The sequence below is a fragment of the Sinocyclocheilus anshuiensis genome, unplaced genomic scaffold (genome assembly GCF_001515605.1).
Source record: "Sinocyclocheilus anshuiensis isolate Anshui unplaced genomic scaffold, SAMN03320099.WGS_v1.1 scaffold154, whole genome shotgun sequence".
NCBI lineage: Eukaryota > Metazoa > Chordata > Actinopteri > Cypriniformes > Cyprinidae > Sinocyclocheilus > Sinocyclocheilus anshuiensis.
In genome coordinates, this window is record NW_015546101.1 from 728,908 (window position 1) to 739,706 (window position 10,799).

General features: G+C 38.5%; 1 protein-coding gene across 1 annotated transcript in view; it reads left to right on the forward strand.

Moving 5' to 3' along the window:
• The first annotated feature begins 5,764 nt into the window (after positions 1-5,764).
• The window catches only part of LOC107700426 (semaphorin-4B-like), a 15,067-nt gene continuing 10,032 nt past the window's right edge, over positions 5,765-10,799 (forward strand). The window contains exons 1-2 of the mRNA XM_016502062.1: positions 5,765-5,960; positions 9,663-10,082. Coding sequence (XP_016357548.1) covers positions 9,881-10,082 — 202 coding nt within the window. The 5' untranslated portion in view covers positions 5,765-5,960; positions 9,663-9,880. The remainder of the gene's footprint in view (positions 5,961-9,662; positions 10,083-10,799) is intronic.

Genomic DNA, 10,799 nt, shown 5'->3' on the forward strand with positions numbered 1-10,799 from the left:
AAATGACAAACAACAAGCGCTACTCTACACTGCTCAAAACTTGCATTTGAATCGTCGTCAGTGGCAAATTCTTTCAATATAAAAAACATACTTACAATCTGTGAGTCAGAACAGCCGGCATTGTAGTCTTTTTGGAAGGCCAAACAAAGTAGTTTCGCTTTCACAACGAAACAGCGTCACAAACCGCGGCCTTGAGTGAGCTGAGGCCTGCTTGAGTGAGCAGAGGCGGACGGGCTTGAGAATGGCGCGGCCGGCGGACTCGACCAAGGAGGGTCCGGTGGGCTTGGGGCAACCACATGTGACGACCCCAGGCTGGACTCCGCTTCGTCCACGGTGAAAGCCGATCCGGCGATCCACAGCGCGAAGTTGATGTATTTCCTCGGCGACCAGCACAGATCCGCTCCAGGCATCGCTTTCACAATGAAACACACAGCGCCCTTCACGACATGGCGGCAGCAACAATACTACAGCGAGAATAAAAGTTACGCCTTCTTTCTTTGCGTGAACATTTGGGCGGCGTTATGCAAATCTTCCCACATAGTGAGGTAGACATGTGGGGGCGTGTTAGAACGAGCCGTTTTAGGTAGGCGTGGTTGACTCTTAACTTTTATAAAGAATATCTCTTTGGATTTGAGACTTTAGTCTTTGCAACTTTACAGATCTTCTTTATGCACCAAGAGCTTGTAACACTCCAAAGAGAAAGGAAAACTTGAAATCGCATCATATGACCCCTTTAATGATTGTGCATCATGTGCTTGTGGAAAAGGTCATAATCAAAATAACTGAGGAAAAGGTTTCTCACCTGTATATCAAACATTTAACATTGATTTTTTTCTGTAAACTATTTGTATAGTGTCAAACAATTGTAAAGTATGCATAAAATAGTTTTTTATATATCAAATATTGATATTCAGTTCAAGATTATTTGTATAGTGTTTCATAAAATTTCATATTATAATTTGTCATAAAATTTATGTTATAATTTATATTGTTTTTATTTTTCCATGCTGGATTCCCATTAAGTTATGGCTCAGGGTTAGTGCTGATCTGAACTGAGATAGAGATCTGTTTCTTTGCATTGCATCATGTTCCCTCAACATCTGTGACCAGTGGGAACTCCAAGCTGGAAGACTGAGTGCTTAAGTGTGTGTTTGACCCTGTGGAAATTTTATTAGGACTGAAGTGTTCCCGTCCCATCGGGATGCACCAAAGACTAATCGTTGTGACTTAAAATGTCTCCCGAATGCAGGAATTATAATATACATCTCATTTATATGTATCTGTATACATATGCACAAACACATACATACATAAACAGGTGGTTACTGTGCAATAAGCCAGAACATTATTTCAGCTATTGACATCTGAATGTGCGAAAGAAGCCTTTCTCCTTCTATGGGTGTGTATCCACACCCACAGCGGGGTGTGTATAGATCCAGTGGGAGAGATTAGCTTGAGAGTTTCTGGCTGTAATTCAGTGTGGAGTGAATCATAAAAAGAACATGCACACACACACAACACATAGAGTACATGTACTCTCCCACATTCAGCGACATTCCACCCCCTGCGTACAAAGTGAATGGAGTGGCATTCAGCGCTAGGTTGACAGGTCTGTATTAGCCCAGTTCCCATCATGCAGAGCTGGCCTAGTGTTTTAGGACAAGACCCTCATTAGTATCAGGCCTGGGCATACTGAGTGGAACTAATGATGGGAAGTGAGGTCTAAAACGGCACTTCATGTCCTGACTGGTCTTTTATTAGGGTCAGTGCTACTTTCATTTCGGAGATCCGGAGAGATTTTTTTTATTCTGTCAAGATGTTCACTTATACAGTTTAGACTTATTTAAAACTAACCTGTTACTGACAGAAAAATTGGAATCATTTTGTTGAGCCGCTAAAGAAAAGTCAGGGCATTGACATCCTGCTCTAGTTTCTGTCTTTCTCTCCTTCTCACAGTCTCCCACCCCCATCCCCTTTTTCTTTCACTGTTTCACTCACTTGATTCCTGTTTTGTTGCTCTGAGAGATGAGGTAACGGTCTTTAGAGCACTATCCATTCTCATTCAATTCTCATTCAAATATGTCTTGCAAATAAGCCTGAACGACCCAAAAAGTATCCTCTTAACAGAAAATAAGCAGATACTTTTTATTCTGTCAAGATGTTCACTTATACAGTTTAGACTTATTTAAAACTAACCTGTTACTGACAGAAAAATTGGAATCATTTTGTTGAGCCGCTAAAGAAAAGTCAGGGCATTGACATCCTGCTCTAGTTTCTGTCTTTCTCTCCTTCTCACAGTCTCCCACCCCCATCCCCTTTTTCTTTCACTGTTTCACTCACTTGATTCCTGTTTTGTTGCTCTGAGAGATGAGGTAACGGTCTTTAGAGCACTATCCATTCTCATTCAATTCTCATTCAGATATGTCTTGCAAATAAGCCTGAACAACCCCAAAAAAGTATCCTCTTAACAGAAAATAAGCAGATACTTGGATTTAGAGTTGCATTCCTAGTAATGACGACATTACCGTCATTGTTTTTACTCTGAAATACCAATTTATTTTTTTTGTGTACAGGTCACAAACTAACAAAACTGTTATGACAGCTCATTATTTCTGAGAGTTTGCTGCCTAAGAATGGTCATCATAGTCTGTTTTGCTTGTTTTAATGTTTCAAGAATGCAGCTGACCCACATAGACTTGAAGGCCTGTAACTGACATTACTGTCAAGTTTCATTTTGATAAAAACTTCACTCAAGACCGACCTAGCTGCTATGAAACTGTTAATATATTCCACTTCCTTTCTCAATTTATTTCAAAGCTATTGAAATAAATGTAAAATACTTATAGCATATGCATAAAAGTCACATACCATTTCATAGCCATTAAATTCTAGTATAAAATTTAAAGGGACAGTTCACCCAAAATTAAAAATTCTGGTATTTTTTTAGTGACCCAAATGTTACTCTAATGTTGTTCCAAACCTATATGAAAGCTTGTTTCCGCCACAAGATAAAAACATAAAAAGGTAGTTGCTACTTTTTATCTCACAATTGAGACAGATATAAACTTTCAATTCTGAGAGGAAAAGTCAGAATTGTGGGGAAAAAAGTTCAAATTCAATTTTTAATTTTTTTTCCATGGTGGAAACAAAAAACAAAATTGCGGAGATCTCGCAATTCTGACTTTTTTTCTGAAATAGAAAGATTAGTCACAATTACATTTTCATCCCTTGGCGGAAACGGGCTTCCATACAAACCTGTATGATTTCCTTTATTCAGTGGAACACAAAATAAAATGTCAACAATTTTTGTCTGTACAGTGAAAGTCAGTCGGGTCCAAAACAACATTAAAAGAATGAAAAGACACATTTTTTGCACAAACCATCTGTTTTGTCCCACAGAAATTATAAATGCTAAACGAATTTTCTTTTTTGAATGAAATATCCCTTTAAGACTTGTGGTAAGGTCTACAGAAGGATTGTGGCTGGTCCTGTAAGTTAGTTGGAGGCACTGTTTATTTAGTTATATGGAGTGCTGGTCACTCTGACTAACGTCAGTTCTTAATCACCAGTCAAGTCTCCGAGCCTAGGAATGCAACCCGTGTTTACACAAGATATCCCTCTCCCTGCCCACATCTCATCAGACTGTTCATGCCATGCACTGAGGGGCAGAACTGCCCAGCAGCAACACTCTGAACTGGCTCGATTCCCAGAAGTATTAACACTTTGGTGACTCTTAGATGTTTTGATTTCATTTGAATTTGAAGAGGAGGATATGACGGCTTGCTGAGTCAAACACATGTGGCTTGGTGTGTGTGTGTGTGTGTGTGTGTGTGTGTGTGTGTGTGTGTGTGTGTGCGCGCGTGTGTCGTGTGTAGAGAGAGAGAGAGAGAGAGCGAGAGAGAGAAAAGAATAAGAAAGGGAGGATAAGATTTGGGTTCAGCATCCTCAGCCAGTCCATTAAGGGTACCAGAGAAATCTCGAGAAAGCCACTCTTTCTCTTTAGTATCTCCGGTAACCCAAAATAGTGCTTAAGTTGCATGTCTAGACTATTTTAGTTGTCCGCTGTATCTGCTGAATGCATTTGCTCTCTCAGCTCTATCAATGTTTCATACACCAAACCACATTTGTCAGAAGTCATCCATCTAGCTATGCAATTGTATATCTTCCAAAGAAACAAATGTTTCAGAGATATAGGTGCATTTCAATAAATTAGAATGTCATGGAAAAGTTCATTTATTTCAGTAATTCAACTCAAATTGTGAAATTTGGACCACTGGGCAACAGTCCAGTTCTTCTTCTCCTTAACCCAGGTAAGAAGCATCTGACGTTGTCTGTTGTTCAGGACTGGCTTAACAAGAGGAATACGGCAACTGTAGCCAAATTCCTTGACACGCCTGTGTGTTACACAGTACTCCCAACTGCAGCAGAGTAATTTTGAAAGCGCATGACATTTATGAATTTAGGTGCACATAATTGTGAAAGAAGACTCACAAGCTTTAGGTAACAAAAGCATAAGAAAAATGTTGAGTAAGACCAGTAGTTTACCTTTAGATAGCAAACCTAAAATTGTAGACAAAGTTGGAATGGTCCACCGTGAAAAAGTGAATTGTGCACATGACTCAGAGCTCTCATTTCTCATTTGTTCAATTGTGGAGTAGACCGAACAAATACTGGTTACCTAGGAGACAAGCTAGGAGATGGTAAGGACAGATGCTGAGCTTGTGTCTGTACAAATAAGAAGAGACAAGTATAAGAACCTTTCTCTCTGGTTCTTCCTCATCATAGATGAAACACTTTTTTGTATTTACACAAGTTCTTCACGGTATGGATTCTGTTATTTCTGCACACACAGGGTGCAGTTTGTGAATGAATACCAGGTGAACAAAGCAATGTTCTAACTTTGAATCTCTATCAGGACATAATAATAGAGTGAATGATTCAAAAGAATGGCATTACCAGTAAAAAGAGGATGAAAAAGACTAGAGGTTGGATAATATCCTTTTGATAACCAACTCCTGACTAAGAGCACAACTGCTCATTAGAAGTATTAAACTGCATTTGATGCCAGTCTGCCATAACTTTACTAGAGATTTCAAGGATGCCTGAGCTCAGCTCTGGCCCTTGCTGCTGATCTACCTCTAATCCGCTGTAATTTCCTTTGAGCGCTACACTCTGAATTATTCTTCTCAATCTGAATGAGTATCTAACTTTGGGAGTCCCAGAAAACCAGAAACCTCATAATATCGCCTACTTGGCTACACTATTTTTAAACTATTAAACACGTTTTAAATAAAAGCAACAACAACAAACAAACCAACAAGGATTTACAGTGGTGACCACAACTTTTGAGTTTGAGTTCAACGATTATAAAAAGTAAATTTTTGTATTTTATACATTTATATTTTTAAATATGTTTTGTGGACAACTATAAATAAAAGTACAGACATGAAAGTTGATTTACTCAGTTTTACATGACTCTTGTAAACAGCCACATGACCCGTTTGCGCCTCATTAAATAAAGTTACATTATATTACAGTAAAAAGAAATATGCATTTATTCTTGGATTATCTTTTCTTGTCCCCCAAAATCGCTTGACAGTATATAAAAAAACCCTTTTGGGGTCTTATTTACCAACTGAGCGATTCTGACTGTAGTTTCCCATTGGTTACAATTGTGACTATGAATAAAACATACTGTTTCTCTGCCAGTGCACAGGATAAATAGAGTACCTCTAGTTTCATGTGTGAGTGTGTTAGAGGTGTGGCTCCAGTGAATGGTTGGGGAGGGTCGAGTGTCTCAGCGGTAGATCCATGAGCGAAGAAATCAGCGGCTGAATTTTATGCAGTTAACCGGGACTGAGAGAAACCATGCTGGAATACAATTCTAAAGGCTCATTCACGACTTACATCAGCTGCCAGCCTCTTCGGAGAGAGATGTAATGGTTTTAAGCGCTTTAGTGGTAAGTTGCGTATATAAACAATATAGGTTAAAAGGGCCAGTGGGTTGACCAAGAGGTGCGATGGAGGATTTATTAGTATTGTTTGTAGATGTTGGACTGACCACGTTTATCTGTTGAATGTTGTGTGCGTAAAGTCCCCTGTTGCAAAACATCACTTTTTAATATAACTCGATAATTAATTTTCATTTAGCATAAGAGCTTTGGTATAAAGGTGTACTAGGATCCAGACTGTATATCGTGTGTTTGTAGTTGTAGTAGAGGGTGGGTGAGTGAGTTGGGGGTGGGTATGTGGGTGGAAATGGGCTCAAATAAACAAGGTGGTGCTGGATTGTGTTTATGTGCTCTCACAGCCACCGCAAAGTAAAACTCGACATCTGCAAGTATGTGGTAGTAGAGGGTGGGTGAGTGAGTTGGGGGTGGGTAGGTGGGTGGAAATGGGCTCAAATAAACAAGGTGGTGCTGGATTGTGTTTATGTGCTCTCACAGCCACCGCAAAGTAAAACTCGACATCTGCAAGTATGTATGTGTGAGGGAGAATAAACGTTAGAAGTAGGATGAACTGTGCAAAAGTACAGCACTGATAAAAGCTGTTTATTTTTTTGTGTGTGGTGCTGCCACCTTCCTAACTGTAAATACATTGAATCGTATTATAATTTTATTAATTTTAATCTTTTGCATAGGCATTGCTTTTTATTTTGAACTGTTGATTCAAGATCAAGTGGGGCAAGTCATCAAAGGCCACCAGAACCGTTCTAAACAATTAAGATGCCTGAAAAAGTTACATTATCTAACGTATTCAGTTGGTGGAAGAGTGCTTAAAACAGACCCTCATGAATAATCAATTGCAGTTATCAGTTTGATACTGAAGCTTGTTCACATCCACTATGATGATGTCAGGCAAATGAAAGCATCTACAGAATAAAAAAAAAACTATTTGATTGGGTTTTGATTTTTAAAGAGCATTTGATCTTGTATTGAAATGTATTTGTCCCACTTTTTTAGAACCCATTCTATAAAATGAGTTTCCTTTGTTTCAAAATCAAAGATACTTTAATTCAGGAGTATTGCATTCATTAACATTAATGATTGATTATTAATCGTTTTAATTATGAGTGGAATCTGAAAACCAGATAACATCCTCCTTAATTGTGTCGACTGGATTTTTAACTTTATTTTGCTTCAGACCATGTGACTTAGGAGTGTAGTATATGGGAGATTTGATAATGATTAACACTTGAGAATAGTGATCAACTTTTTTTTTCTACAAAAGACAATTTTAGTTATAATCAAAACTAAGAGAAGCTTTCTAATATTTTTAATCAAAGACTGAAGACTGAGTGTTGCAAAAAAAAAAAAATCTGTAGTTCGTCTCAGTGGTTGGGCAAACAAGAGGGCACATGAAAGCAGACCTTTATTGTTTACTTTAACTCTGCTCTGTTTAGAACTGAATCAACCTTTTGGATCAAAGACTATGAGGACTAGACAATGAATACCTTGTATGTCCTATCAAAGAACCATTTGATGTTTATATTATTTAGTAAAGATAGTGAAAGTTCTTCTGTTTTGAGTCAGATGGGAGTCCACAAATGATAACCTCTCTCCATTTGACTTATTACTTTGTCAGAGGAAGACTGTTCCCTTTCAGTCAGTCATGTTCGACGTTACGTCAGTCGTGACTGACGAATTGGGATCTCGCCCGAGAGCCCAATCACCTTCGAGCAGCACACTGATGCAGCGCTCGTGGGTGAGTCATGTTCTCATTGCGGGACTCACGCCTCCGTCAGGAAGAGTGGCGTTGCCCGAGTCAGATCCAGAGCTGACCGAATATTGGCCCAGTCCTGAGCACAGTTGTGCGAACATAGGGATATGGTGCTCAGTCACCTCAGCCGATTGGGGCTTCGGGTCAACTGGGAAAAGAGTAAACTCTCCCCGGTGCAGAGGATTTCTTTTCTCGGCATGGAGCTGGACTCGGTCAACCTCTCAGCGCGTCTCTCAGTAGAGCGTGCGCAGTCGATGCTGAACTGCCTGGGGTCCTTCCAGGGCAAGACGGCGGTTCCACTGAAACAATTTCAGAGGCTCCTGGGGCATATGGCACCCGCAGCCGCTGTCACGCCGCTCGGGTTCAGGGAACGAGGGTTACACAAGTAACCTAGACGTTCTCCCCATCTTACACATCAGGAGAGGAAAATATCCTTTGCTGTGTAACAGTCTGAGAACATGAGCACCAGGTTGTTGCTGCTTGTGCCTATGTGCAATATCTGTTGTTTGTATTTGTAGATGACCTTCAAGAGTTTCAGTAGAAGTTATTGATAATGCCTTTTCTAAACTTTTTGCCCTAGGAACTTACCATGCAAATGGACGTAGTAAATGAAACCAGACCAATGTTGTACTACCTTCTTCCAGTTAGTAATAAAAGGGTTAGGAGAAATCTGCTAGACAGCTTGTAAATTTTATTGCATATCAGAGATCTTTTTGAAGTAAAAGATAAGTTTGACCTCTGTATCTACGGCTTCTCTAGATGGTCTAGTTTACGATGTAATGCATCACATTTGTCTTATGGTTACAATGAGAAGACATTCTCCCATGGTGCTTCATTAAGAGTCTCCTAAGAATGAAAGCATGTTTAGATTTGTTCACCAACATAATGTGTAATTCGGTTAAAGCGAGTTACATCACATTTTTAATTAATTATAATCCTGAGTACCAAATCCTCAGGTTGAGAGCTCATATTATTAATCGCCCTTTCACATCATCATCTTTTGATATTATGCACTAAATCAGTTAATTTCAACGTTAATGGAGGGTTGTTAATTGGCAAAAGTTAAGGGAAGTCTTTACATAGAGCCATATTTTTGTTTATGTGTATGTAATGGTACATGTGATCTGGCAGCTGTAGTTCACGTAAGTGTAAGCAGCATGTTTTATTTTTACCTCAGTCTTTAATCATTTAGAAGTGCCGGCCTTCCAGTTCTAACTCTCGAGTCTAAGCAGGAGCACAGGGCAGTTCTATCTGCAGGCAGCATGTCTGTTTGTGCACAACTTGTACTTGTAACGGATGCTTAATGGTCTAAATTGTTTGCATTTTATGGTTTGCTAAAGACAAAATTGACACCTGAACTATCTGACAGTTTATTCACTGGCAGTCTATTTGGAATTGGATTTGAATGCTGATTTAATTTTCTCCAAAAGGAAACCAAAATAAATTAATAATACAAATATAAAAAATAAATAGAAAATGAGAATGTGAGCGTAATCAGTATGGGATTTTGTAATTTTATTTGTGTGTTGTGTTTGAGGCTACAGAGACTACACAGCCTTCCTGTTTTCAGGACATACCACCCTTAAAATCTGATCAGGCCAAAAGGGAGGAGTTCTCCCCTCCAAACAAAATTCTGTTTGGATAATATCATGCAGAGGAGGACATGAGATTCAAACTCTTTCCCAGAAAAACACTGAAGCATGTGCTGTGGATGTAGAGATCAGTCTCTTTTGAACTGAGAAACATCTATTTATTTTCTGTCATTTTTATTACTTGTCTTTAATTCAGACTTTAGATGGGGTTTTTTTGTATCAGCTGTGAGTGTCTGTAACTCATAGTTGTTGCCAAATTAAATTTTCTTATTATTCCTTCCCAGGTAAACTGCATCCTTGCATCCTTCTGTCTGATCATGACTAAATGTACTTCTGTTTCTCCCTCTGCAGATTCCAGACAGTCTAATTGGAGTTTGCTACATTGATAATCCATACAAGGAGGAATGTGTTCTTTAAAATAAGTGTCTGTTTGCCTACAAGGATCTGATATCCGTTCACTTTTGACCTCTTTGAGGACATAATTGAAATATGGCAAGGTCCCGGTGACCTTAAGTACAACTAAAAGAAGTATACCTGAAAGAATTAATGACAGTGTGTAAACATCACATATGAATACCTGGAAAATAACCATCTTCATTGGCAAAGCAGTAACCATGGCAATCAAATATAAAGTCCAATGGAAAGTATCCATGGAAACCACAAACTCTGTCTGGCTCTTATTTTGGACCATATGGATTATTTTGGCTGGAGTTTTACAAGCAACCATGGCGAGTGAAGATGATGTCACAGCACGCATCAGTTTCACATACAGTGAGTGCATGAATTAATTATTCATTATTCAGCAGATGCTTTCTTATCCAAATCTATTTACAATTTACTTACTACTATAATAGTCCCACCTAGAGCTAGCAGGGGTTAAGTTCATTCACACTGGTGCTTGTTCAGGGGTTATTTCAATTTTGGCTTGGGTGTTAGTATGGCTCATTGCATCAGTTAATAACACACGTGTAAACTCCTGCCGACTTTTTGACCATTGATACGGTACTGTGGTACCATGATACAGTGTTGGTATCAGGTGGTAATCCCATGATGTTTTCACCAGGACTGCATTTATTTGATTGGAAATACAGTAAAACAGAAATATTGTTAAATATTACAATTCAAAATAACTGGTTCTTTTTTTATATACATTTTAAAATGTCAGAAAGCATTCTAATATGCTGATTTAGTTTTGCTGCTTAATATATAAATAAATATATATATATATATATTATTTTTTTTATTTTTTATTTTTTTTTTTTGTGGACAAATTACCATCTAGTGGAAATGTATTATTCATGGTAGTGCCAGAAATGAAGAAAAAACATTTGTGTTATTATGATCACAAAAGCAGTAATGAGCAATGTATTCTGTAGAAGAAGCTCTGCTGGCCCAGATTCCCTCAGACTTCCACTCATCTGAAATAATTTAGCTCAATTTTAGGGCTACTTGAACTGCCATGATGTTTCTTGTTCTCGAAAAACCCAT